This window comes from Balaenoptera ricei, chromosome 4 (assembly GCF_028023285.1).
Source record: "Balaenoptera ricei isolate mBalRic1 chromosome 4, mBalRic1.hap2, whole genome shotgun sequence".
NCBI lineage: Eukaryota > Metazoa > Chordata > Mammalia > Artiodactyla > Balaenopteridae > Balaenoptera > Balaenoptera ricei.
The window spans coordinates 79,664,466-79,690,493 of NC_082642.1; the positions used below are offsets into that span (position 1 = coordinate 79,664,466).

Sequence of the window (26,028 nt, forward strand, 5' to 3'; positions counted from 1 at the left end):
ATTTTAGCTCTTTAAAAAGGAAGTCAATATCTAAAATTTCTCTTTTTTGATTTGTATTCGGTTTTTAGTGAAGGGGGCTCCTTTTACTGAAGTAGTGGTAAATAGAAATATTTGAACTGAAGGAACACTAAAAAATCTAAATAATTATTCAGGGAAAATATTTTTCTTTGTCGAATACATCTTCAGTATTTTAAAATAAAGCAAAAAAAAAACCTGACATAGGAAAACCGTGACCAGTCTTACCAAGGTTTGTGTACAATTTCCTACAGATAACACCATCTTTCCCATCTACCATACTACTCGTTAACTCATTTTGTGACAGTAGAGAATGAAATACAGTTTTAGCTCTAGCTTTACCAGAATTTCTCCATGGGCTTCATTGAACACTATTTCTTTCTCATCCTTCAAGTTATTTTATTTGATGAGTTTATTAATGTTTCAGAGAGACACCCAACATGTTCGTCACATTGTTTTTAGCAGGAAGCTTTCCCCAAACCACTACTATTACTTACATTAATGGGTGCTAAGCATCCCATTTAAGCCTTACCACTCCCCTATGAAGTAGGGATTGTTATCCTCACTTTCAGATAAGTAAACTGAGGTATTGATGAATCCCCTGTCCAGTCTCACAGCTGGGAGCAATATTTTTGACCGCGGTCTACAAGTTTAAATCTTTGCTCTTAAAATGTCACTCGAATTGTCAAGTCACCAATGACAAAATTTACATTTCATGTATATACTTCAGTTCAATGAATTTTGGACAAGATGTACCACCTCAGGCAAATGCTAGGAAAATGAGTCTTAGGAATAGATTTCCAGGCTTTCCCTCTCACTGTCAACCTCATTGTAGACTCTGACCAAAAACATCTCTCCCAGGAAGGGTTATTTTGGAAATTTCACTATAGTGGTTCACCCTTTGCTCCTCAGAAGATTTATTTAATATAAATGCCCTTCAGAGAGGGCGATAAAGGTATTAATTAGTGAACTCCTTCACAGGGTCAGCTGACTCCTGGTTGACAGCTCTCCTGGCCCAGGACTGGGAGCTGTGCCTGCCTTCAAGCCTAATAAGGCTTTACTCATCATCACTGGTCAGCACTGTGCTGAATCTCATGGGGCAGGATAGAGTTTGAGAACCTTCCCCGAAATACGGATTGCTGAATGGAGAAGGGTGGGGTGAATCCCAGACAGGAGACAAAGTTCTCAGAAGGAAAGGACATTCAAGTGTGCCTGAGTACAAACAGGCATTTGGATTCAGGAGGGTGAGATCTTGAGAGGTAAGGCTGAGTCTTTGTGAGTGAAAGATCTCAAAGCCAGCTTCCAGCTTTTCGAGATCTGAACCATGTAAGAACTGAAAGCATTTTATTGTGCTGTGATGAAGATGCCAGTTAACAAAACCAAACTGTGTTTCTCTTCTTTTTTTTTAAATTAATTAATTTATTTTTTGCTGCATTGGGTCTTCGTTGCTGCGCACAGGCTTTCTCTAGTTGCAGCGAGTGGGGGCTACTCTTCATTGTGGTGCGTGGGCTTCTCATTGCAGTGGCTTCTCTTGTTGCAGAGCATGGGCTCTAGGCGCACGGGCTTCAGTAGTTGTGGCACTCGGGCCTAGTTGCTCCGCAGCATGTGGGATCTTCCCAGACCAGGGCTCAAACACGTGTCCCCTGCATCGGCAGGCGGATCCTTAACCACTGCGCCACCAGGGAAGCCGCAAACTGTGTTTCTAATGAAGTGATTAGTTACCCTTATAAGGCCCTCAATTCATTATCTGTAATTAAGACTAACCAGGGTAAAAACAAATATTTACACATCATATTTTGAGCTCTGATAAAAACATATATAAACTTGATGCAACACAAGTTACAATTTGAGTATATAAGTGTTTTACTTGTGTGGTGCAGGGTAAATACAAAACCATCTTTATAAAGGAAAATGAAGCCACGTGCCTAGTCACCAACAACTGTGCCATCCTTTCAGCATCTCTCCAATTCATTTTCAAATAATTGTTTTCTTGAGTTCTCCAAACAGCACTCAACTCTGTCCTTTTCCTTTTTTTTTTTTCACTTGTGCCTTTTTCATTTTTTCCCTCCTCAGCTCAAGTAGCATCTGGAACAGAGCAGGTGCTCAGAAATCAGCAAATTCACCAGGAGCATGTGTTGCTGACAGCTGGCTTCTTTTTCCTGGCACACTCCACCCCATATTCTGTGTTCCAACTATAAGAAGAACACGTGATTAGTGAAGACACTGACTGGTCTTCAACCAAGCCAATTTCTTTCACTCCAGTCTATGCTTATCAGCTCAAGGCAACAGGCTTTTGACTGGAAAACGCAGGGGAAGACGTTTCCCGACACAGTAGCCACTGCAAACCCTTCCTGTGATTGGATGTAATGACTCATGTGGAGGTGATGTTTCTTCCCTGAAGACAACAAGTACAATGGCATGCCTTGACATACTGAAGAAACAGTTTCACAATTAACAAAAATTCAAGCCAGAAGCTGTGAGTCCTCAATGTCTGGGAATGAGTGATAAACCAACAGCCATTTTACTTCTGAAAAGAAGGAACTACTCCCAGCAGTTATAAAAGTCTTTGATCTTATTCATTGTAGTCAGGATGATTAAGAAAAATTAAGTTCATCTCTAATATAGCTCTAAATCCCAAGTAAGCAGAGAAAGGGAGGAGAGGGTCCTCCCTTGTAAAGGAACTCCTTCCCCATGCCGTGTAAATCAAATAGCATTCACCATCTCACACAAAAGGAACATCTCACCCACACTGAAAGTTAGGTACTCTGAACAATCCCAACTACCCGTACCCAAATGTTCTGACTGCAGGTTAAATACTGGACATTTTATCTCATTTGGGGAAATAAGATGATTTCTAAGATTAAACCAAAAGCTTTTCCAAATTCATTTAACAGATGTTCACTAAGCACCTGTTACTAGCCACGCACTTGTTTTAGGTTCCAGGGTATAGTAGTGAACAAAACAAAAATGTCCTCATGCTGCTTATATTCTAGGGAGTAAACGAACAGAAAAGACAACACTGACCTCAGCAACCCTAGAACTCTCTAATTAATTTCAATAAAACGTACTTTACATGTTTAATGCAACATGTACATTTCAATAAAGAATGTACTTTAGAGCTGGTCCCTTGACTCAATTATATCCTCAAGGAAAAAGGCTATTCCTGCATTTTCTTAGTCATATTTTTAGGTTTTAGCTAGACATGAACCCAATGTCCTTTAACACCTGTTTCTGCACAGTATCCTTAAACTGTAATTGCAGGTAGAAAAGAGCATCACACAAGTCCTTGTTTCCAACCACCGTGGGGAAGTTAAAGCTGAGGGAGGCATTTCTGTGTATAAGAGCAGTGGAACACCTGCACTGCCACAAAGGGGAAGCTTTCCTTCCCACCCGGCTCTGCCCCTTAGCACCTAACCCCCTGAGATTTCCTCTGCTACACAAAGGGGAGCTCTGGAGAAAATAAGAGGACCAGAGGAAAAGTTATTTCTCAAAATTGGAAGAGGAGTCAGAAAAAACTTCTCACACAACACCAATAAAAAAAATAAAATCACAGCATGCAAAGAAAAACAAATCAGTGAATGTCTTCGATATCTCATAAAGTGCTGATGTAAAAAGAAAGGAAAATCATTAGCTCTTAGAGCTAATGTTACATGATTTGAATACAATGAGACTTTTTAAAACCTAGAATTACCACCTTTTTTTTTTTTTTGAGCCATGCCACGCAGCTTGTGGGATCTTAGTTCCCAGACCAGGGATTGAACCTAGGCCCTCAGCAGTGAAAGTGCAGAGTCCTAACCACTGGACGGCAATGGAATTCCCCTTTTTAAATTTATTTTATTACCAAATAGCCAACTTTTAAAACAAACTGGGGAAAGATGGCATATAAATTATTCTTATATTTAAAAGGATTCATCATCCTAATGAGGATTCATCTTAAACATATTTTTACATCAATTCTGAAATAAGACAAATTAGTAGGGAGATAACTGCAAATACACAAATTTGATTTATAACCAATTTTGAGAGACTAGACTTTTGCCCAGAGAAATTTTTCCAGTGGTGCTGATAGAAATGCAAGATTCTTGAGTTGTATCCTTCTCGAACTATGCACATCCATCCTATCCCTACCCCTGCAGCTCAACAGCTCTAACCTGGTGATGTGGACACAGCAGTCACTCAAGAAATCTGAGGAATGAATGAATGTACATGATAGGGTTAAGATCTCTGGCACTTAAAAGGAGAATTCCTCCCAGCTGCTGATTCACACTCTCTTTTGAGTTCCCTGTCTTACAAAGACAGTAAACAGAGCATCTGTCTCAGTTGGTTCCTGACTTTTCATCACTTCCTCTCAAACCAGCACCATTAGCTGGGTGGGCCCCAGCAGGACCCAACACTGGGAAGTATCCTATATAGGGGTCAACACCTGACATGAATAAAGGTGAACAACCTACCTGGCTCAGCAGGTGGCCAAGGGAGGTCCTGCTACCACAGCTTCAAATTCCTTTTCCTCTCTTCTCCCTTCCCTGGAAGCAGTGCACGGTTGCCCTCTACTACCAGGACCCTCTTTCCTTTCTTTGTTGGGAGCCAGATCCTCAGCAGCATGAATGAAGGAGGGGAAGAGAGTTCAGCCGGTGGCCTCCCCTTAGCTGTTCAGAGTCCCAGTCTCCTTAGCATTGTGATAAGCTCCTGCACTCTCCTCTCACTTGTCCCTCACCAAACCCCAGGGGATTATGAGAAAGCGCTCCATAAACTGTAGTGCACCCTACACAGGTAGGCATTAGGGTTATTCTGACAGAAGCACCCTCAAACTCCTTTTCCCAGCGTTGGTCCTGATATGCCCAGGAGAGCTGGTGCCTGGTTTTCCTATGAAATGTGAATGGATCTGACTTCCCCTGATGAGTCACAATCAGATAATCAATTAGAAGGCACTGCATGGAGGCAGCATTGAACTAGAAAAGAAGCTACTGAAGTGATAAAGAATCACCTGTGGATTCAGGCTTAAAAGGACCCATTTCAGGATAATTTCACAAGCTAAAATGTACAATTGGCAAACTGATGGATTATTCTTCTCCTGCATTTAAGAGCACTTTGATTATTGTGCTCAAGTGAGAGTACTTTTGTTCCTTGGTGGGAAATACAAAATTTGTAATAGTCAAGCATAGATACCTGTGGAAATGCAAACACTTTCATTTACTAATGTCCATAAGGCCTTGATTTCTTAGAAGAGAACAATGATTTAAGAAAAAATATAAATTTAAATATAGTCCCTGGATTTTCTAACCTAATAATTCTCCCACCCCTAATAAAACATTTTATCGTTACCAAAGGCCACCATTATTTCAGCACCACAAGACGCAGAGTGGGAGATGTGCTGAGCAGGGAGCCAGAGACCATGGTTTGAATGCTGGCTCCACTTCAGGCAAAGCTGTCGGATAGAGATACTGGGCCAGTCACTTAACCTCCCTGCTTAATGCCTCAAACATGAGGCACTTGAGATAAGATGACAGCCAGTTAGACAAGCTTCTTTCCAAACCCAAGAATCACTCCATTTTGGCAGCAAAACAAAACTGTCACAAAGAAAAGGTAAGGAGCAGAAAAAAGAGGTGTCTCCATGGACCTCAGGCTACAGAGACTGAATTAAAAAAAAAAAAAAAATCATCCCAACAAATCTTGCATTTTGTTTGGGTCACAGTTTTTAACAACCCACTAGATAAGTTACCCGACAGAGTCCATACTATTTTATAATTGAATGGCTTACAATCCAAAAAAAGTGGATTTGTGACTCTACCTGTATCACAACCCATCCCTACAGCCACAATTTATCCCATTTCTTCCCTTTTCTACCTTATTGCAGAAAGCCTTATGTTTACATTTTCACTAGTGCCAGGGTTACTCTTGTACAATCTCTGGTGTCTGGATTTTGAAGGTATAATGTTATTTCCTGAAATTTACTATGAATGGAGTATACGGCACAGCTAAGTAGGAGCTTGTCCATTTCCTACAGGTGTATATAGGTCTTGGCATGGGGCTGTGAATAAGGAGACTATAACTGCCTCCAAGGAATTCCACTGATGTCATAAACCACTGTATCAAAGCTTAGGTTTCCACTACATAGAAACAGAGCTCTGGCCCATAATTCAGATGCTGGTTAATTAGTATTGTACTGATACTCTACTTGTTATTGCAACTTTGATCTATACAACTCTGTAAAGCCTACATTCATATTTTTAAAGTAACATGCTTTAGCAGCAGGTGAGAGAAACTTAAGACGTGATACAGGGCTTCCCTGGTGGCGCAGTGGTTAAGAATCCGCCTGCCAATGCAGGGAATACAGTTTGAGCCCTGGTCTGGGAAGATCCCACATGTCGCAGAGTAACAAAGCCCGTGCGCCACAACTACTGAGCCTGCGCTCTAGAGCCCGTGAGCCACAACTACTGAAGCCCGTGCACCTAGAGCCCATGCTCCGCAACAAGAGAAGCCACCGCAATGAGAAGCCCGCGCACTGCAACGAAGAGTAGCCCCCGATCACCGCAACTAGAGAAAGCCGCGTGCAGCAACGAAGACCCAATGCAGCCAAAAATAAATAAAATAAATAAATTTATATATATATAAAAAAACATGATATATTTATTGGAAAAGCAGCAGTGTTAGCTTGATTAAATGCATACACCACTAGATAACTGTCCAAGGCCCTTTCCAACTCCAGTGGTCTAGGCAACAGGTGAGTAAGAGAGACTTCAATTCAAAGGCAAGGGGGACAGGTGGGGTGGGACTGTGGTGAGACATCAGGATGAAAAGTGTTTATATTACATGGAGCTCTTCCTAGTGAATTTTATATAGTGATTCTGCAGATCTCAGCAAAATTGGACACGTATCTATCACTCAACTGGTTTCTTTGAAACAAACTTTTTAGAAATAAGTACTACATATTCTTTGCACAAAGTTCAAAAGGTACCAAAGCAGAAAAAACATAGTAGAAAAATTTGTCCTCTATATCTATCCTTCAGGACTCCAGTCCTGATACCAGTTTTTAAAAATCATTCCAGAGTATTCTGTACAAAAGCATATATGTATATAGTTGACCCTTGAACAGCGTGGGGTCAAGGGTACTTACCCACGCCCCCCGTGCAGCTGAAAATCTGCTTATAACTTGATTCCCTCCCGAACTTAACTACTATAGCCTACCGTTGACCAGAAGCCTTACTAATAACATAAACACATATTTTGTATGTTATATGTATATCTACATATATTTTATACATTCATGACATACCTTTTTCTTAATCTTTTTGGTATTTCTAGGCTACACGGTTCATCTGTGAGGTTTTCTTTTCAAATTGTCCTAAATCTCCAAAAAATTTCCAATATATTTATTGAAAAAAATCCATGTACAGGTGGACCCATGCAGTTCAAACCCATCCTGTTCAAGAGTCAACTGTGTATTCTTTTTCCCCCCTCAAAAACAAATGTTAGTGCTCTGTATATGCTTTTTTCACTTGGAGATTGTGTCATATCCATACACAGAGCTGTATTATTCTTTTTGACAGCTGTATAACATTCAACTTTATGAATATACCATAATTTATTTAACTGGTCTCCTATTGATGGACATACGTTTCTAACCTTTTGCTATTTCCAAAAAACCAAAAATGTTGTAGCAAATAACTTGTCTGTCTATCTACCTAATTTTACACATGTGAGTGTATCTTGGAAGACAAGCTCCTAGAAGGGGAATCACTGAGTCAGAGGGCTGTGCATTTGTAATGTCAACATACAAATGCAACACTGTTTCTCCACACATGAAAATGCAGCTATCCAATTTTTGATTTCTGCCCATTCATAGGTGAAAAATACTATCTTTTTTTGCATTTTAACTATGAATGGAGCTGATTGTTTTTCATATGCTAAAGAACCTACCCACCTTACCCACTCTGGGAAACTCCACAGAATTCCTCCCTGCTCTTCTTTGGTATTCTGGCAGGTGACTCCTGATCTGATTAACTTCATTCACTTCATTTATTCAACAAACCCTCACTGAGTATTGTTGGACACCAGAGAGACAGGTGAAAAGCCTGTTCCCCACCATGAGGAGCTCACAGTCTGGCAGGAAGATAGCCAGTGCACCCTGTATGCAGTGTTGCTATGAGACAGGCCTGCACCACGCTGGAGGGTGCCTGGAGGGTGCCGAGTGGCTGAGCAGACAGGAGGAGAAGCTGGCAAGGCCCCCAGGGAAGGTGATGCCTCAGCTGAGTCTGAGCAGTACAAGGCACAGTGAGCCAGGAGAGCAAAGGTGAGGTAGAGAGTGCAGAGGGGTCCAGAGGGCCTTTCAAATCAAGGGAATGAGGTGTACAAAGGCAGGGCAGCAAGGGTACTTGGTTTGAGAGGAGCAGAGCACGCTTCCAGGGACCATGAAGGTGATAAACCTTTCACCAAGACTCAAACTGGGAGACAACGTAAACACAGCCGTCAGCATTAACTTTCTTTTCAGAAGCTGTTTTCTTCTTAACTGACTCCCTTCCTCAGAGAAGACAGCCTTGTGGCCCTGAGAATTTGGGTGCAAGTATAACTCTATCCTTTCCTGTAGCTGTGTGCATCTCACTACTGGGGCAGTCTACTGATAATTCCTCACTTCCCTTTGACATGGGGCTGCCAGGTACACTTCACCAACAAATTAAGTGCCTCTAGATGAAAATAAAAGCATCTTGCCAACTACCATTATAATACTCTTCTGTTCCCAGCAGGTACTTACCACACCTCTTGAGAGTGTAACAAACAGATCCATTAAAAATATTAAGGGAATTCCCTGGTGGCGCAGTGGTTAAGAATCCATCTGCCAATGCAGGCGACACGGGTTCGAGCCCTGGTCCTTGGCAGGCGACAAGGGTTCGAGCCCTCGTCCGGCAAGATCCCACATACCGTGGAGCAACTAAGCCCGTGCGCCACAACTACTGAGCCTGCGCTCTAGAGCTCGCGAGCCACAACTACTGAAACCCGCGTGCCTAGAGCCCGTGCTCCGCAACAAGAGAAGCCACTACAATGAGAAGCCCACGCACCGCAACAAAGAGTAGCCCCGCTCGCCGCAACTAGAGAAAGCCCGCGCGCAGCAACAAAGACCCAATGCAGCCCAAAATAAATAAACGTATTACAAAAAAAAAATTAAGCGTGCTTTAGGTTAGTGGAAGGTATGATTAAATACCACCACTGATTTTTTTAAATGAATGCACTAGAACTTTTATTTTTTTAATCCACATGAATAATGCCTCCATCAAAGTTATGCCCTTAGAAGAGTACTTACTTATTCTAATAATGATTCCTCTGCCCAATATATTTTTTGAATTCTTTTATTAATATTTTCTATAGCATCTATCCAAGAAACATTGATTTAACTGATTTGCCTTTGGTCTGTAGTGCAATCTTACAAATATGCTGTGTTGAGTAAGAATCTCCCTCTTCTTCTTCCTTTTCCTCTTTCTATATTTAACAGGAAACAAAACTCAGAGGCCTCTCCTCTGCCTCTTCTAACAGCAAAGAGTGCAGCTCTCTGGTGAGTAGGCTGCCTTAGTTTGAATGCCAGGACTGCTGGGTTGGCCACCATACCTACGTTACCAACCCATCCTCATAAGGGGTTCACCTCCCACGTTCCTTTTGGGGTGGTGGTGGAGAGGAGAAGTGAAGGGAGAATATCGCCCTTGGCTGCTCAAGCTCCCTGATCTGGTTAAGGAGAGGGTATTTACTCAGGGTCATGGTGGTGCATGAGGAAGCCAACCCCATCAGTGTTGGCTGATCATCAGAATGCGGACAAGGGGACATTCTTCATTTCTAGGTCATGTCTGGTTAAGATCAGGTGCCAGGATCAATATTTCACCTTAACTGAGGGGCAGCTGCCCAGGCGGGCAAGGTCAGTGCCCCTGCGGCCCTTAGCTAGTGTCTTCTTCATAGCATTTATTACAAACCACTGTTTACATTTCTGCAGCCCAGCCAGACTCTGCCCCACCACTGTGATTTGTTCATCCCACCATCCAGCACTTTTCTTTTCAAGGGATGATTATACACAAGTGAACAGACAGCAGGCGTGGTTGCCCTTTAAGCTCATGTAATCGGGCCTCTCATTTCAATTCACTTTGGTCAGCCCAGGTCATCTGAATGTAAAAGGGCCCCTCTGTCTCTGACCGAGATCCTTGCAGCCCTTTGATGGCCATGGAGCTCTAAGAGGGAGCTCATTCCCTGAGTGCTTGAGACCCCAGTCTACTGGGAGGTCGTGGGCAGAAAGTCAGACTAGGCATCAGGACTGCTGGGCGTGGGGCCACCACCCAGATATGTGACTGGGCTATTTGTGGCAGGTTATTTCATTTCTCTGGGGCCAGATGGTCTCTTTCTACAATCCTCCTTAGTGTCGAGAGTTCTCCAGCCCTGCCTGCTCTCTTCCCTCAAGGACAGTAAAGATGCCTCTTCCTCCCATAGAAATGTGTACAAGAACTAAGCTGTCCAGGCAAAAAAACCTTTAAAGGAAGAATTTCTGTGCTGTGAGTGGTTTACTGTGAGAATAGGACTCAGAGAAGTCTTAGAAATCTTCACTCAATGACACAGATGGATAGACAGACTTTAATCTGTGAGCCAAGAAAAATGGTTTGTAAAGGCTAGAAGAAAAGAACCCCATGGCTAAGAACTTGTAAAAACATCTATAACAAACAAAAGTTCTAAGGGAAAGACTATGAATCAGCAGGATCACAGGAGGTGGAGAGTGAGCTTTGAAACGGCAGAGAACTAACCAGCTAAAGGGCAAATGGTGCAGAATGCCACTGCAGGAGGTGACACACAGGAATCCAAGCAGCACCTGGAGTCAACAGAGGACAAGTAGACACATTTTCATCCCAGGCCTGTGCTGGTGGGGACAGCCTACCCTACCATACTAGTATTTTCCGGATGGGAAGTAGGTACCACTGAGATTCCTTAGCTTATAAAGCCAAAAATTCCATTCTTGGGAGGGAGAGGAGAGAAGGAAATGAGCATGAACAGGAATGACATTTTCCATTCCCTTCATGGACAGTTTTGCACAAGCTGCAAATGCAAAGGGGGGAGATGTAGACAGAGGCCCACCACCACGGTCTCTGCCCTCCAGGGAACTCAGTCCAAAAGGCGAGGAAGACAGGTCAACAAAACCCACCACCCAAGGTACTGCCAATGACAAAACTGGTGCAGACTTCACCATTACAAAGCATTTTTACACACGTCATCTCACCTAATTCTCACACTGGTCAGTGGACCAGAACGGAATTTAAGTAACTTGCCCGAGGTCTCTCAGCTGTGATGCAATAGGACCAATTACAGAAATCTCACAGATACTATTATAAGAACTGTAAGAGAGATTCTGAATTCACAGGGGTTCCAGGGACAATAGTGTCCATGCAAGGGACAGGCACTGTGTTGGGTGCTTTACCAACACCAACTCCAGTGCCTAAAAAAAGCCCCACACTGGTGCCCAGCAGGGCCCAGAAAGCCAATACCTGACTCCTACTTGCTCTATGAATGACGCTGGGATAAGTACTGTTCCTACTTTGCAGCTGGGGAATCTAAGGTGAAGCCAGGAATGTGAACACAGGTCTGTTTGATGCCCAAGTCACTAATCCTGTCATTCTAGGGGTTTCTAGGTGTCACATGAGACACAGAGTTCCATGTAATGTCTGCAGGAGGTGAGCAAATACAGCAATAAAAACAATGCATCACATTGCATTTATTTTCTAATATTTCTTTTTATATCAAGGAAAAACTCTCAGTCTGAGGCTGGAAGTCTTTAACACCTCTCCAATACTAATCTTCCTCCCTCTAAAAAAGTTAAAAATGTAGGCTCAGAACCTTAACAAGCAACGGTAGCTAGAATTTAATAACAACACATTGTTGTCAGTATATTTCATTTTTATGGTTACTTTCTATTTATTGCAAATGGTACTGGTTTTTCAATTATATAAATAATATAAAGTTTCTTTTAAAAGTAAACTTAGGTTGTTTTTTAAAGGGGGACCACTTTAAAAGACAACATTAAGTAGTTAACAGGGCAGGTGTAGAGATAACGGCAGAAAACATGAAAGCAGTACACAGATGGCTGAAATTTGGGAAATGTTGCTCTATGTCATACTGGCCCTCAGAACACAAGTGCTTCTGCCCATTTTGAATCAGTGCTCCTTTGTGGGTCGAGCAAACAGGACAAGTATGTTCTCTGGAACCCTTAACTCTGAGGCTGCAGGATTCCCAGCTGGGCACGTCCCAGACAGGATCTCTTGCATGAGCTACGCTAATGAACATCACGTATTCAGGCTGGCACAGTTTTATGAACAAGTGTCAGCAGTAGATATTAACAGGTGTTTGACTAGGGCAGGGGTCAGCAAACTATGGCTGGTGGGCTACATCCAGTCCAAAGCCTCTTTTTGTAAGTAACGTTTTATTGAACCTCCTGTTTGGTTATATATTGTCTATAGCTACTTTTCCACTAGAATGGCAGAGTTGAGAAGGTGTGACAGGGACCATATGGGCCAAGAAACCTAATATATTTACTATCTTGCTCTTTACCAAAAAAAAAAAAAAAAAAGGCCCTGGACTCGGGAGGCCAGACATTGAAATTGAGAAGATCAGGGCCAAGAGAGGGTGTGAGCATAGTTCAAGGGCCAGAGCAATAACTGTGCCAGAAATTAAGTCAGAAACTCCCTCCTGGAACTGGCAGATGGGTAGGAAGAAATCTGAGTGGAAAACTGAAGCAGGAAGAAGGGAAGAGCAAAGCCACGATCAAAACTGGAGAAGCAGAGATGAACAAGGGGCAGGGTAACACCAGAGATAACGGTCTTGCATCTTTTGAAGTCAAGAACCACCCCTACGGGGTGCTATTCTGGGCTTCCCAGTCCTTTGAAAGTTGCTGGCTTTCGCAACTTAAGGGAGCCATGTCCCTGGGAAACCAGGGGCCCCAGTCATGCCTTGCAGGTGGTATCAACGTGGACCATGATAGGATTGTGATGGTCAGAGATGAGCTTGGGTGGGGAGAGGAAATAACGGACTGTGTTTGGACAAGGGAAAACAGGGTACGTCTACTGGGGAGACAGATGGCTACTAAGTCGGGACAACTGTAGAGGTCTTATTTAATAGGGTGAGGAGTTTCTGCTAATATAGTAGGCTAAGGGAGATCACTGCCAGCATTTGAGCAGGGCAGTCATTCATAATTCCACTTATTCATGAGGCAGAGACAGTGGGGTGTGACAAAGCTCTACAAAACTATAAGATACTACCTATCTTTGACTAGCAATAGTATAAAAGACAAAGTAGATTGGGTTTACTAGAATAGAGGTATTAAAAAAGTGGCTAGGGACTTCCTTGGTGGTGTAGTGGTTAAGAATCTGCCTGCCAATGCAGGGGACACGGGTTCGAGCCCTGGTCCAGGAAGATCCCACATGCCGCGGAGCAACTAAGCCCGTGCGCCACAACTACTGAGCCTGCGCTCTAGAGCCCACGAGCCACAACTACTGAGCCCGCGCGCCACCACTACTGAAGCCCGTGTGCCTAGAGCCCTTGCTCTGCAACAAGAGAAGCCACCACGAGAAGCCCCCACGAGAAGCCCGTGCACCACAGCGAAGAGTAGCCCCCGCTCACCGCAACTAGAGAAAGCCCGTGTGCAGCAACAAAGACCCAACGCAGCCAAAAATAAATAAACTAATTAATTAATTATTTTTAAAAAGTGGTTATCACTAGTGGTGTGAAAATTTGCGGCAGCCACAGGCTCAACACTACCTATGACAGCTCTCCTTTCATGTGCTTCGCCTCATCTGCATGGACGCTTCTACAGGTTAAGCAGAAAGAAGGCAGCGATGACCTTGAAGCAACCAAGAGTGCTGACTGGGGGGTGAAGGCTAGAGTACAAAGAAGTGAGCTTTGATAGAGAGAAACTCAAATGAGAGAAGTTAAGTCGTACTGGATCCCAGGGCCACTGGTATATACTTAAACTAAGTGGCGAGGGGGAGGCAATGTGTAGCTTTTGTTAATTTCCATAATGTAAATACTCTCACCATAGCTAATTTAAAGCCACTAACGTGATGTCACCAAACAAAAGTTGCAAAGAGATGCACACAGTTGGCTCCTCCAGCAAACCACTGGGAATCTAAGCATGTTGCTCCCAGCAGCTCTTACCTGGATGATGTGAGAGGACGCTGACAGGTCACTCAGATGTCATGCTGCTGAAGCTACTCCTCCCACCCAGTTATGGAGGGAATGAGACCTTACAGCTGACATCCTCAAAAGGTTGTGGAAGGACCTCAGTTTCAGATTTCAGAACAACTTCATTCTGCAGATAAGGAAACTGAGGCTCAGAGCTTTAGAATTGCTCACCTTGGGCTACATTGCAGGGCTGGGATTATGCTTTGTACGAACAGAAACAAATTCTGAAACCAAACAGGGTGTAACTGTAGAGTGAAGAGGTGAAGAGGTAGTCCACAAACGGTCAAGCCACATCTAAGTGCAGCTGGTACAGGGCTGGCAAATTACTCCAAGGGTACTCTGGACAAAGAAGAGAGAAGAAAGATCACCAGGAAAGCCTCGAAGCTGTGTGTGTGTGTGTGTGTGTACACGACCATGCACACATGTGCACGTGAACAAGTAGATGTCACAAAGTACTACCAATTGCCACTTCCTGTGTACTGTCAATAGAACGAGATGCCCTAGGCATCTTGAAATTACCAAAAATTAATGTGTGAATTTTAGCCAGTTAATGTCACATATGAAAGGGAACGTTCATACTCTTTTCTCCTTCCAACTGAGGTTTTTTCCTCTCCCTGAATTTTATACACACACACACACACAAATTATAGATAGATAGATAGATAGATAGATAGATCTTTTTGGCCGCACCACGCGGCTTGCGGGATCTTAGTTCCCCGACCAGGGATTGAACCAGCGCCCTCAGCAGTGAAAGTGCGGAGTTTTAACCACTGAACCGTCAGGGAATTCCCCTGAATTTTATTTTTATCGTTAAAACTTTAAATTTTGCTACATGCTCACCCTAGCAAATTTTACTGGAAATCAATTCCTTCTCTAAAAACTGTACTTTCGTGCTGGCTTCCTCCAGACTTATAAAACACTGTTTATCAACTGAAACCTCAAGCAAGTCTCTCATGCACCTGTCTTCCTCCTTTCTGTCCCCCACCTCCTCACCTTCATCTGAAAAGACATGAACACCCACCTAGCAAGTTCCCTCTGTCATCAGGACCAACAGAGCCTGGGGAAATTTGCCCATGTTACTCCTCCTGCTTACAGAGAAGCCTCCTCTGGCAAGGCAGGACAGCCCTGTGGTCTGTCTGGGAGGTGCTTTTCTTCTGGGTGGCAGATAATGCCTTCTATTCACCAACCGTTCATGCTGCCTCCTTGGCAGCCCTTGGAAACCTCTGGGTGGCAGTGTTTGTTTACCCCCTTTTTGTAGGGGATGAAATTGAGGCACAAGAAGACACTGTTAGGATACACTACAGGAGCAAGATACAAGATAAGAGCTTCCTGGATTAGTTTTAAAAACTAAAGTGATTGCAACAAGAACTGAATCACACCTTAAGACAGCACTGCCTTTCTTCACCACTTTCTTCACACCTCCTTCACCAGCCAGCTGTGAAGTGAACCTCTACTGAGGGGCAACGGCGGCAGGTTTAAGTTTTCAAATTTGTGTCATTTTGTGCTTACTGGAGGAGGTATAGTGAGCTTGGATATAGGTGATATGGCGGGAGGGTGGAGACAGGGAAGTAAAGGGAGAGGCTTGTATGATCCAGGCTAAGATAATCAAACTAAGAATAATCAGTCTGGTGGAGGCTGCAGAGAGACTCCAGGAAATGACCCTCAGCTGTGCTCACAGCTCACTGGAAAACTACAGGAATGGCCTCTTTACATCGGGTCTGGCGGGTAGAGAACTCAGGCCTGATGCTGTATAATTATGTAAATACACCCACAGATATATAAACACATATACACATGTATACATAATACATATACATAAAACATATACACATTATTATACATAATTATGTAATTATAATCGAGTTACAAGAACCTACTATGTTAGGGTGTTTTCAAGACCAGACTTCATTACAAGGGAAAACTGTTAGCCATAAAAATAGTTTTGTCTTGTCCCCAAAGGGATATGTCATTCTGTCTTGCTTTTGCTAATTAAGAGTTGAAAATTGTTGAAATGTTTCTTGTTGGTTAAACTGGAGAGAAGACAATAAAATCCAGTGGAGACTGAGAATTAGGAACCACTGAGGTTTATGTGGGAAGGAGAAAGGCTTCATGGACTGTGGCCATGTTTATGATTCCATCAAATCTAGTCAGCCACAGCCCACCACCAGGGCACAGTCAAAACTGCACAAATAACCAAACTTCTATCCTTTGGAAATGATGACATTGGGTCATATTTTCAATAGATAGAACTCACTGCTTAGCTCCATGGCAGTCTACAGTCAAAAGCTTATCATTTAAAATTATCTTCACAGGGTATTAGGACTGGGAAGGTCCTTAAGGAAATCCTTTCATCTCATAAATAAACGACACTGCATTCCAGAGAAGTGATTTGTCCAAAGTTTTTTGGATGAGAAGCCATATCTTCTGAGTCTCCAGATCCCTGAATCTTCTTCCCACCCCCATGTGTCTGTTGGCAGCATCCACCCTCGGCAAACCATTAACAGACATAAAAAGCACTGGTGTTCCAGGCACCACACCAGCCTCCTCAGGAGGATCTGAGGGTCTTTGATATGCCCAGCTCTTAACAGGCACCGAGGGCTCCAAGATGAATGACGCACAGTTTCTTCCCTGCTGGAGCTCCCAGACCAGTGAGGGTCACATGGAACTAAACAGCAGACAAGTACAGAATGGGACAAAAACCATTCTAGAAGAATGTACAAGAAACTGTGGGAGCTCAGAGGAGGGACCATAACCAGCCTTGAGGAAGGTGGGTAGGAACCTGAGCTGAGTTTTGAAAAGAGAGTCAGCACTATCAGGTAGAGAAGGGGGACGAAGGACATTCATCCTGCAGAGAAAACAGCATGAGTGAGGATGGGAGGCAGCCCAGGTAAGCAGGTTCAGGCTAGGCAACCCCAGGGAATCCAGTTGAGCCAAATCCAGAGAGAAGCCAAACTACGCACAGACAAATATCTGTAACTCTAAATGGGGCTGCAGTGAGCATGAGGTCAAAGCAAACACGTGCTGGAGCCGAGGAGTCCTAAGTGGGCACTAGGACCAGATAGGAACCCACAGGAGAGAACAGAAGAGGAAGAGAGCCTCCCAGAGAGCCCAGCCCAGGCCTGCGGAGGGAGACATAGAGACAGTCACGAGATCACCCCTTAGCCCTTCCTGTCCACTGGGACCACGTGTGGTCTGAGCACCAAGCTGGCCTGAGCCATCAGCCAACGAGGGTCTTGCTTCCTTGAGTTGTGAGCTCTCCAGGACTGCAACTGGCCAAGTGGGGAGGTCAGAGCCTAAACTAAACCTGATTCCTGGTAAGTTTTTATAACTGCTATCCTCTTTTCTCTCTCCCCCTGCATCTGCGCGCCCTGACAGAAGTGGAGACAGGACAGCCTGGAGGTTAAGATTGGAGTCAAAGGTTCTGCAGTCAAACCCCACTTAGCTATTTACTAACTGGGTGACCCCTGACAAAGCTGTGTTAAGCTTCCTGATTCAGTTCCCTCATCTAAACTCTCAGAATTGTTAGATTAGATGAGAATGCATAGGAAGTCTTTTGACACAGTGCCTGCCACATAGGAAGTGTTCTGTGAATGGTAGGTGCTCTCATATTCTATTTAAAAGGTCAGCTGGTTACTATACATAAAAAAGGTAAGAAACAGGGATTTACTGTATAGTACAGGGAATTATATTCAACATCTTGTAATAACCTATAACAGAATATAATCTGAAAAAATTAACTGAATCACTTTGCTGTACACCTGAAATTAACACAATATTGTACATCAAGTATACCTCAATTAAAAAAAAAAAAGCTGGGCCATATTTTAAAGGAACTCCCACATCAGGCTAGACTTTGTGATGGATTTTATTTTCCAAAGACGACAGCAACAAAATCACCCACATGCTCTTCTTATGATGTGACTTTGATATTCCTCCCACAAGAGATGGGGTTCTACGTTCCCTTCCCTTGAATCCAAACAGACTCGTGGCCACAGCGAAAGTGATACTGTGTGGTTCCCGAAGCTAGATCACAGCCTGCCCCTCTTAGGAACGCCTGCTCTTGGAACCAGCCACCATACTGGGAGGACGCACAAGCAACCACATGGAGAGACCACTGTTCCAGCTGACAGCTCCAGTTGAGGTCCCAGCCGACAGCCAGCATCAAATCACTGAAGATGTGAGCAAGTGAGCCCTCTGATGTCAAGTCACTCCAGCCTTTGAATCTTCCCAGCAGAGGCCCCAGACATCACACAGCAGAGGCAAAGCCAACCCATTGTGCCCTTTCCAAACTTCTGACCCGGAGAATCTATGAACCTACAACAGTGGTGGTTTTTTTATGCCACTTAGTTTGGGCTTGTTACAAAGCAGCAACAGATAATCACTATGATTGTTTGAAGGCAATAGAGGGCCATGGAAAAATTTGAGAGTGGTGAAAAGGCAAGACGAAGGTTTCAAGAAGATTAACCTGACCGTAGTGGGTTGAGACTGGTGGCAGGGAGCTCTTGTAAGAAACCACTGATACCATATAGCAGGCTCTATATGATGCAAACCTGAATACTGGGGCAGGGGGAGTGTTTACTGGGAACAGATTAAATGTGGGGATTCAAGAAAAGAGAGTTCAAATGACTCCAAGGTTTGAACTAATGGTGGAACCCCTAACATAATTAGGTTCATCCAGAAAGGGGACTAATTTTTTTCCTGGTGGGCAGTAGGGAAAGAGGAGAGAAAATAAATTCCATTTAAAATATACTGAATCTGCATGATGTTAGGATAATCTAAGAGGAAGTATCAAGCATGAAGTTAGAAATTTAGAACCAGAAGTTGAACACTGGTTTTGGTTAAAACCTTGACAATGGATGAGATTACTTCTGAGATTATGCTGAGAAAAGGTCTTAACAACAGCCTCTATTTAGGGGTGTAAGAGATGAGTGGGACCAGGTCTGGTCAGTCACAGAGGCAGGGTCCTGGGAGTAGAACATCACAATTAAGTTTTGGAAAGGTGTGATCATGATTAATGCCAAATGCAGAGAGGTCAAAGGGACAAAATATTGAGGAAAAAAAAGCCGGAACCAAAAAGGAGATTAGGAAGGGACCCAGGGTCAGAGGAGGGAATCTCTGCCCCAACCAAAAGTGGAATTAGACGCACACAAGCGTGAAGAGTGAAATGACTCTTAGCACACCAGAGAGACAATTTCCTACGAGCCTGGAAGGGAAGTGGATGGGAACTGTTAAAATGAGATGGTGAAATGAACATTTTAAGGGTATAAAGTGGGTACTGGAGCATCTCCACTTACCAACCTCACAAAGATAAAGCACAGAGTAAATTATCATAACACGCTTTGAGTTCCCTGGCGTTGCAGTAGATCTGACACCTATCTTTCAGCCTTTCAGAGGAACCGTTCTTAGCATTTGTTGAACTCCACAACATTCCTGCGAGGTAGATATTATCATTGGATGAGGAAACAAAGGCCACACAGCAAGTCAAAAGCCGAGGCAAGATTACAACAGGACCTGCCTTCAGTGCAGGGAAGGCCAGTTGGCTGGATTCCTTTTGTGTCAGTAATAGGTTCTTTGATCTGTAACACAGAAGAGGCTTGTCTCTGGGGAGGCTGTGAAAATAGATTCATTAACAACCATAAGGTTCTCTAAAACTCCAGAGGGGGATACGGGGTGGGGGGGGGGGAGGTGCAGCCACCCAGATTCTAGAAACAATAAAAGAAATTCCAAGGACAATGGGGATTCTAAAAACACTGAGGGCGATCAGGGCCCTGAGGGAGAGTCAGTCTGGGTAGAAACCAGGAGGAAACAGGCGTTCGGGGAAGGACCTTGGAGCGGTGGCCGTGTGCCAGCTGTTCCTCACACGTCTTCCTTCTGCCTCCTCACTTGGGCAGACGTAGCATGAAAGTGGCTGGGTTGGACTGAGGCTCTTGGCCTCAAAGACAGAGCAACTGGGTGACTCCCAGGCTGAGTTGCTGAACAAACGGGCAGTACTACGGAGCAGAGGGGTTCTGGATCAGAGCACCTCAGAGGTCCACAGAAACAGCAGAGGAGGGGTTACGGTTTTGTGAATTGTTACCTGAAATCCCTGGAGAAGAAATAGCATCACAGCTCTTCCAATACCACTTCCAACTTTTTCTAAAAACTCAAAAGTTTCTTAATAAAAGTAAAAAAGCAATGATAACATGGTTTGAATAGCAGTTAGGCCCTTATTATAAATTAACAGTGATGGAGTTTAAGATAACTGAAGCCAGCATGGGGAAAGTAACAGATATTTATTGAGTGCCTACCATCAGCTATCTCATTTAATATTCATGCCTCCACAAGAGGTACTGGCAGCTCCATTTTACAGAGACGAAACAGAGGCTTAGAAATGTTCAATCCTTTGCCCAAGGCCATAGAGCTGGGCTATGACAGAGCCAGGATTTGAGCCCTGACATGCCTCCTTACAGAGCTCATGCTCTTTTCTGTGCATTGCACTGTCTACCTCGCAACAGTTACAAGTTCAACATTAGTCAGGTCTGAACTAATGAGATTTATTGTACTGCCCCAGAGATGGCTGCACCTCAGAACTGGAGAATGTGTAGGGAGGGGCACTTACATTAACATATGCCTGAACTACGCTTGCAATTCACAGAAGAAAGAAGAGACCAGGACCAATTCCAGTGTAAGAGAGTTTGTGTCATTCCTCCCCTCCCCAAAGAGCCCTTGCTCAGCACTCTCTGGCTACATTCCAGCTGTCTGAGGGACCCCTCACTGCTCTTGGACCTCCCCCACCACTGTCACTTCATCAAGCACTAACTATCCTTCTCCATTCCACCACAGCCTTGACTCAGTTGGCAAGAGGTGCCAATCTCTGCTAAATTGTTAGCTAATACATTACCCCTTTTACCATACAGGTTTTCATTCAGTTAATACGTACTTTATCACCGTAAGGGTATAAAGAAGGAATGATAATGGTGGCCGTCTCAGGCATCCTAGAATACAGACAGAGGAGACAGCTTCTGGGCAAACCTTGCCTTTATTTCTTCAGATAATCAATCAACCAATCAACCAGGTATTAATTTCACTAATACCCATCAATGGGTTAACTATTAGGCAGATTAACTCATTTAATCAGGCAGGTACTATTATTACACCCATTTTACAGAGAGGAAACAGTCACAGAGAGGCTCAATATCCTCCCAAAGTCACACAGCTCATCAGCAACAGAAGGAGGATTCGAACAAAGGCAATCTACACCCTGCGTCATGCTCTTCACCACTAACCCACATAGTTCTCAAAGTGTGATCTGCAGATCCTTAGGATCCCCAACACTCTTTCAGGGGTTCCACAAGGCTAAAACTATTTTCCTAATAATACCAAGAAGTCATTTGCCTTTTCACTGTGTTAATATTTGCACAGATGGCGCAAAAGCAATGGTGGGTAAAACTGCTGGAACCTTAACAAGAATCAAGGTAATGGCACCAAACTGTACTAATAATCATTGTATTCTCATTGCTATGTACTCTCAGTAAAGGGGTCCTTGATAAGCAGTAAAAATTATTAGCTTTTAATAATCTTGACCCTGGAGTACTGAATATTCTGTATGACAAAATGGAAAGTACACATAAAGCACTTCTGCATACTGAAGTAAGATGTTGTCTCAAGGCGAGGCATTTGTGTCGTTGTTTGAGTTTTGAGTTGAAACAGTGGCCTTCTTCATAGAACACCATTTTTACTTGAAAGAACCACTGACAGCTATGGCTATTCAGAACTGGGTATCTGACATATTCTTGAAAATGAATGAGGTGAGCCTGTCACTTCAAGGAAAACAACTGACAGTATTTGTTGGCTAATGATGAAATGTGACCTCTCAAGCAAAAATAAGAATTTTGGGAAACTTGTATTTACCATTATTAGTTTTCAGCTTCCCAATATTTAAAGATTTTTAGAGATAAGACTGGACATGGTAGTAATGATTGTGATTTTTTGATACTGTATAATACAACATGTCAACATTTAGAAAATCTGAATAATCCAGTGAACCAATATTTTCCAAATAACTAATGTATAATGTTACAAAACCCTGCATTAGTAAGAGATTCTCATGTAACAGAATATTAAATTTCATCCATATGGTTTCAGGTACCATACGGCAACTAACCTTTAAGAAACGACTACGTGTCAAGTTTTGGTGCAGTATCAAAAAAGAATATCCATAATTATCTGAAAGGCCTATTGAAATATTCCTCTTTTTTCCAACTATGTATCTGGGTGAGCCCAGATTTTCTTCATATACTTCAACAAAATAATATATTACATCATATTGAATGCAGAAGCAGATATGCAAATCTAAATGCCTTCTCTTAAACAAGGTATTAAAAAGAGATGTGCAAAAACATAAAGGTAAAAAACACCACTACTCTCACTAAATTTTTTGGCTTTACAGTTGACCCTTGAACAACACGGGTTTGAACTGCGTGGGTCCACTTATATGTGAATTTTTTTCAGTGGTGAATACTACAGTACTAAACGATCCGCAGTTGGTTGAATCTGCAAATGCAGAACTGCAGTTATGGAGGAACCGAAAGGCATATATGGAGGGCTGACTATAAGTTATATGCGGATTTTCAACTGTGCAGGGACTCAGTGCCCCTAAGACCTGCGTTATCGAGGGTCAACTGTATGGTTATTTTAAATGTTATTTATGTTAACATGCGATTATTTTATTATTGTTATTTTAAAGTGAACTAATAAATACTTTCAAACTTTCTTAGTTTTAACTTTAGATATGGTAAATATCAAAAGCTCTTCAGAGTCCTCAATAATTTGTAAGAGCATAAGGGGGTCCAGAGACCAAAAGTTTGAAAATCACTGTTGTACAGCACAAGATCTAGAAGAAGAGAAGCCAAAAGAATAGACCGTGCAGCTGCATCACTTTCCAGGTGAGAGGGCGTCATGACTAGCCACCATGAATTTCATGGACTTCTCAGCAAGCAAGTTTCAAGGATCCAATTTCTCATCAGGCTTTATGGCTTAATGAGCATTAAAGATCATTCCAATTCCTCGCAATTCCCAGCGAATACTTGCTCTCTCTCCTGCCCTGGGAACGCCTACTCCCCTTGAAGGAGCCATACTGCAGGAAGTACTGCCCTCTGCTCTCTGCCTCCAAGTACCCTATATGCCCTCTTCTAAAGCACCAGGCTCGTCGTTCAGATATTTGCTTATGTGACTCTAGGTTGGGAGTCTGAGGCCTTGAAAGCTAGACTTTTGACTTAATTCCAGCACTTTGCTCAGTACTTGGCACACAGAGTGAAACTCAAAAAATGTCTGTTCAATTAATGAAACCAACGAACTCCCCACCATGCACCAAGCAATCTTCCAAAGGCAACCTGACTTCCCCAGGGGAAGGCTGCTGCTGGCTAGCCAAGAGGAACAGTGCAGGTTTTTTGAGTGCTTCTCAGTATGTTATTCAACTGACATTCTGACTCACTATCACATCTCCTGTTAGTTACATCAGTGTGAACTGTAAACTAAGACGAAATCCAAGGCAAGCTCTCCTGCATCCTCCCCATACCGAAGGGCCCTTTCTTTGCAGACACTGACCTCCCTCTGTGATACAAGTGACACAAGCTCTCTAAAACGAACAAAATGTTTTTAAGCAGCCAGGTTTGAAGAAATTTTTAGTAAAATGAAGAACACATAAAGCCAGTTAGAAAATCATTGCTGTAGCCTGAACTGCTATACGATCAGGGACTTCATAACTCAATTAGAGAAAAAGATTTTCCCCCAAAATTTAATGTAAGCAATGTGTGGGAATAAAGGATGTTGAATCAGATAATCCCCTGTGAGCATTACACACAACACAATGTGTATAAGTTATGAAAAATTTTCACATAGCTCAGGATGTTACAGCTTCTTTCTGGAATGCTGCTACTGTCCTGTTAACCCCCCTCACCTCCCCCTGTCAACACACAATGTTCTCTTATCCTGTTGTTCACCCTGCCTCTTCCCTTCCTTCTGCCTTTCCTTTTGCTCTACCTAGTTCTGCTGCTTCTCCCTCTATTCACCTAGGAACTGAGGATATAATATAGCTGACAGAGACAAGACATTTCACAGCCTTCTTAAGCTCTGCCAAATTAGATGATCTCCTTATTTCCTTATCCCTACAGAGTCAGAACCCTGGAAATCACCTGTTCTCACCCCCTCATTTTACTTGAGAGGAAACAGAAAATTAATGTTAAAGGACTGAAATGCCATACTTCCTCAATTTATTTCTATGTCTTTCAGGAAAACTGATCTCAAGGAAAAGGGGGTGCCCATGGGTAAAAGGAGGAAAGAAACTGAGGCATGGTTAAGAAGACTGTCAGCATCCATTCAACACCATTTATTGAGCATTTACTCTGTGCTGGGTGCCAGAGGCCCCATAGCACAGGCAACAGAGAAAGCCCTAACTGTGTATGAAAAATTTAACAGATATTAAATCAGAGGGCAAAAAGTAAATGCAAACAGCACAAAGGAAAACAAAATAAATACAGTAATCTAGGAAAATAGAAAACCTAGCAAGGCTCTCTATGAATGGAACAAGAAAGAAATGGAGGAAAACATAACATATATATTTAGATCGTAGATAAAAATGTATCATCTTTCACTGCAAGGAAAACAGTAAAGACTAAGCAATTTATTCACACTGCAATTTAAGGATTTGTTGAGAAAGACTGTGTACATTCACTACTGGGAAAGAATTTCTGGTGACAATTTTAAAAACCCCACAATAATAATATTCAAGTACTTTTCAGAAAACTCCCTTAACCCCCTCACTTCACCACAAGAGGGTGCACAATTCCTTATTAATACATTAATCAAAGGAAACCCTCAAGTTCCTCCAGGCAGCTGCCCACCTCTGCTTGGGTATCTCTTCCCCACTCCTGACCCTCAGGGGTAACGAGCATCTGCACAGACTGATGTAGGTTAAACCGTTTTCACCCACATTATCTCATATAATTCTAACACTGTCTCTGTCAGGGTGGGAAAGGTGAAAAGTACCAACCCCATTTTAAAGATGAGGAAACACACTCAGAGGCAAAGGGACTTCGCCAAGGGCAGAGAGATAAAAATGTCAGAGCCCAAACTCAAATTAATATCCTCTGATTCCCAAATCCTATATACATTTCCCTTATTTCCCTATAAGAGCATAATCAAAACCCATACCTCAATCATACAGTGCCTCTATCAATCCACTCTACTTTTTCTGAGCAAAGAATCATACACTGGGCAGATCAAGAGGTCTTGCTCACCTCTGCAGTATTAAAGCTCTTTTTTTAAAAGTGTATGTTAACACCTGGCAATTACTTTTATGGGTTTCCGATGAGGTGAGAAGTGCACTGACACTTGTCCACAGTATTCCAGCCAGCATTAACACGGACTATAATAATTTTAAGTGTTGCTTACAACAGGGAAATTAACTATAATCTCAAATGTCTTTGGCCATATCTTATGAGATTCAGGCTAAATAATTCCAAAGGCCCTCTCTCATAAGAAACAGTGTAGCACAATGGTCAAGGATTTGGGCTTGGCAGCCAGACTGTGTGAGTTCAAATCCAAGTCCTGCCACTAACCCTGTGACCTTGGCCAATTATTCAAACCCGGTGTGTGTCAGTCTCCTCTCTGTTCTGCGGAGAGCAGCACCCATTTCACGGTGTAATAATGAAGGTGCAGTCACCACACAGAAGAACACATAATGTAGTAAGCTCTCAAGCTACAAAAGGCAGTCCTTGTTTCAAAAGCACAGATAAAATTATTAATTACAGTAGTTATTAAAAGAAAACATTAATTTTATGT

At 42.9% G+C, this 26,028-nt stretch overlaps 2 protein-coding genes across 6 annotated transcripts in view; one reads left to right on the forward strand and one right to left on the reverse strand.

Annotated features, from left to right (window-relative positions):
• The window catches only part of IGF2BP2 (insulin like growth factor 2 mRNA binding protein 2), a 164,696-nt gene that overhangs the window by 50,812 nt on the left and 87,856 nt on the right, over positions 1-26,028 (reverse strand). The gene's annotated exons all lie outside the window — the stretch shown is intronic.
• Positions 6,676-9,885, forward strand: LOC132365078 (putative uncharacterized protein IGF2BP2-AS1). The gene is given in 4 exon segments (XM_059921793.1): positions 6,676-6,723; positions 8,151-8,305; positions 9,718-9,767; positions 9,770-9,885. Coding segments are annotated over 4 exon segments (369 nt in total).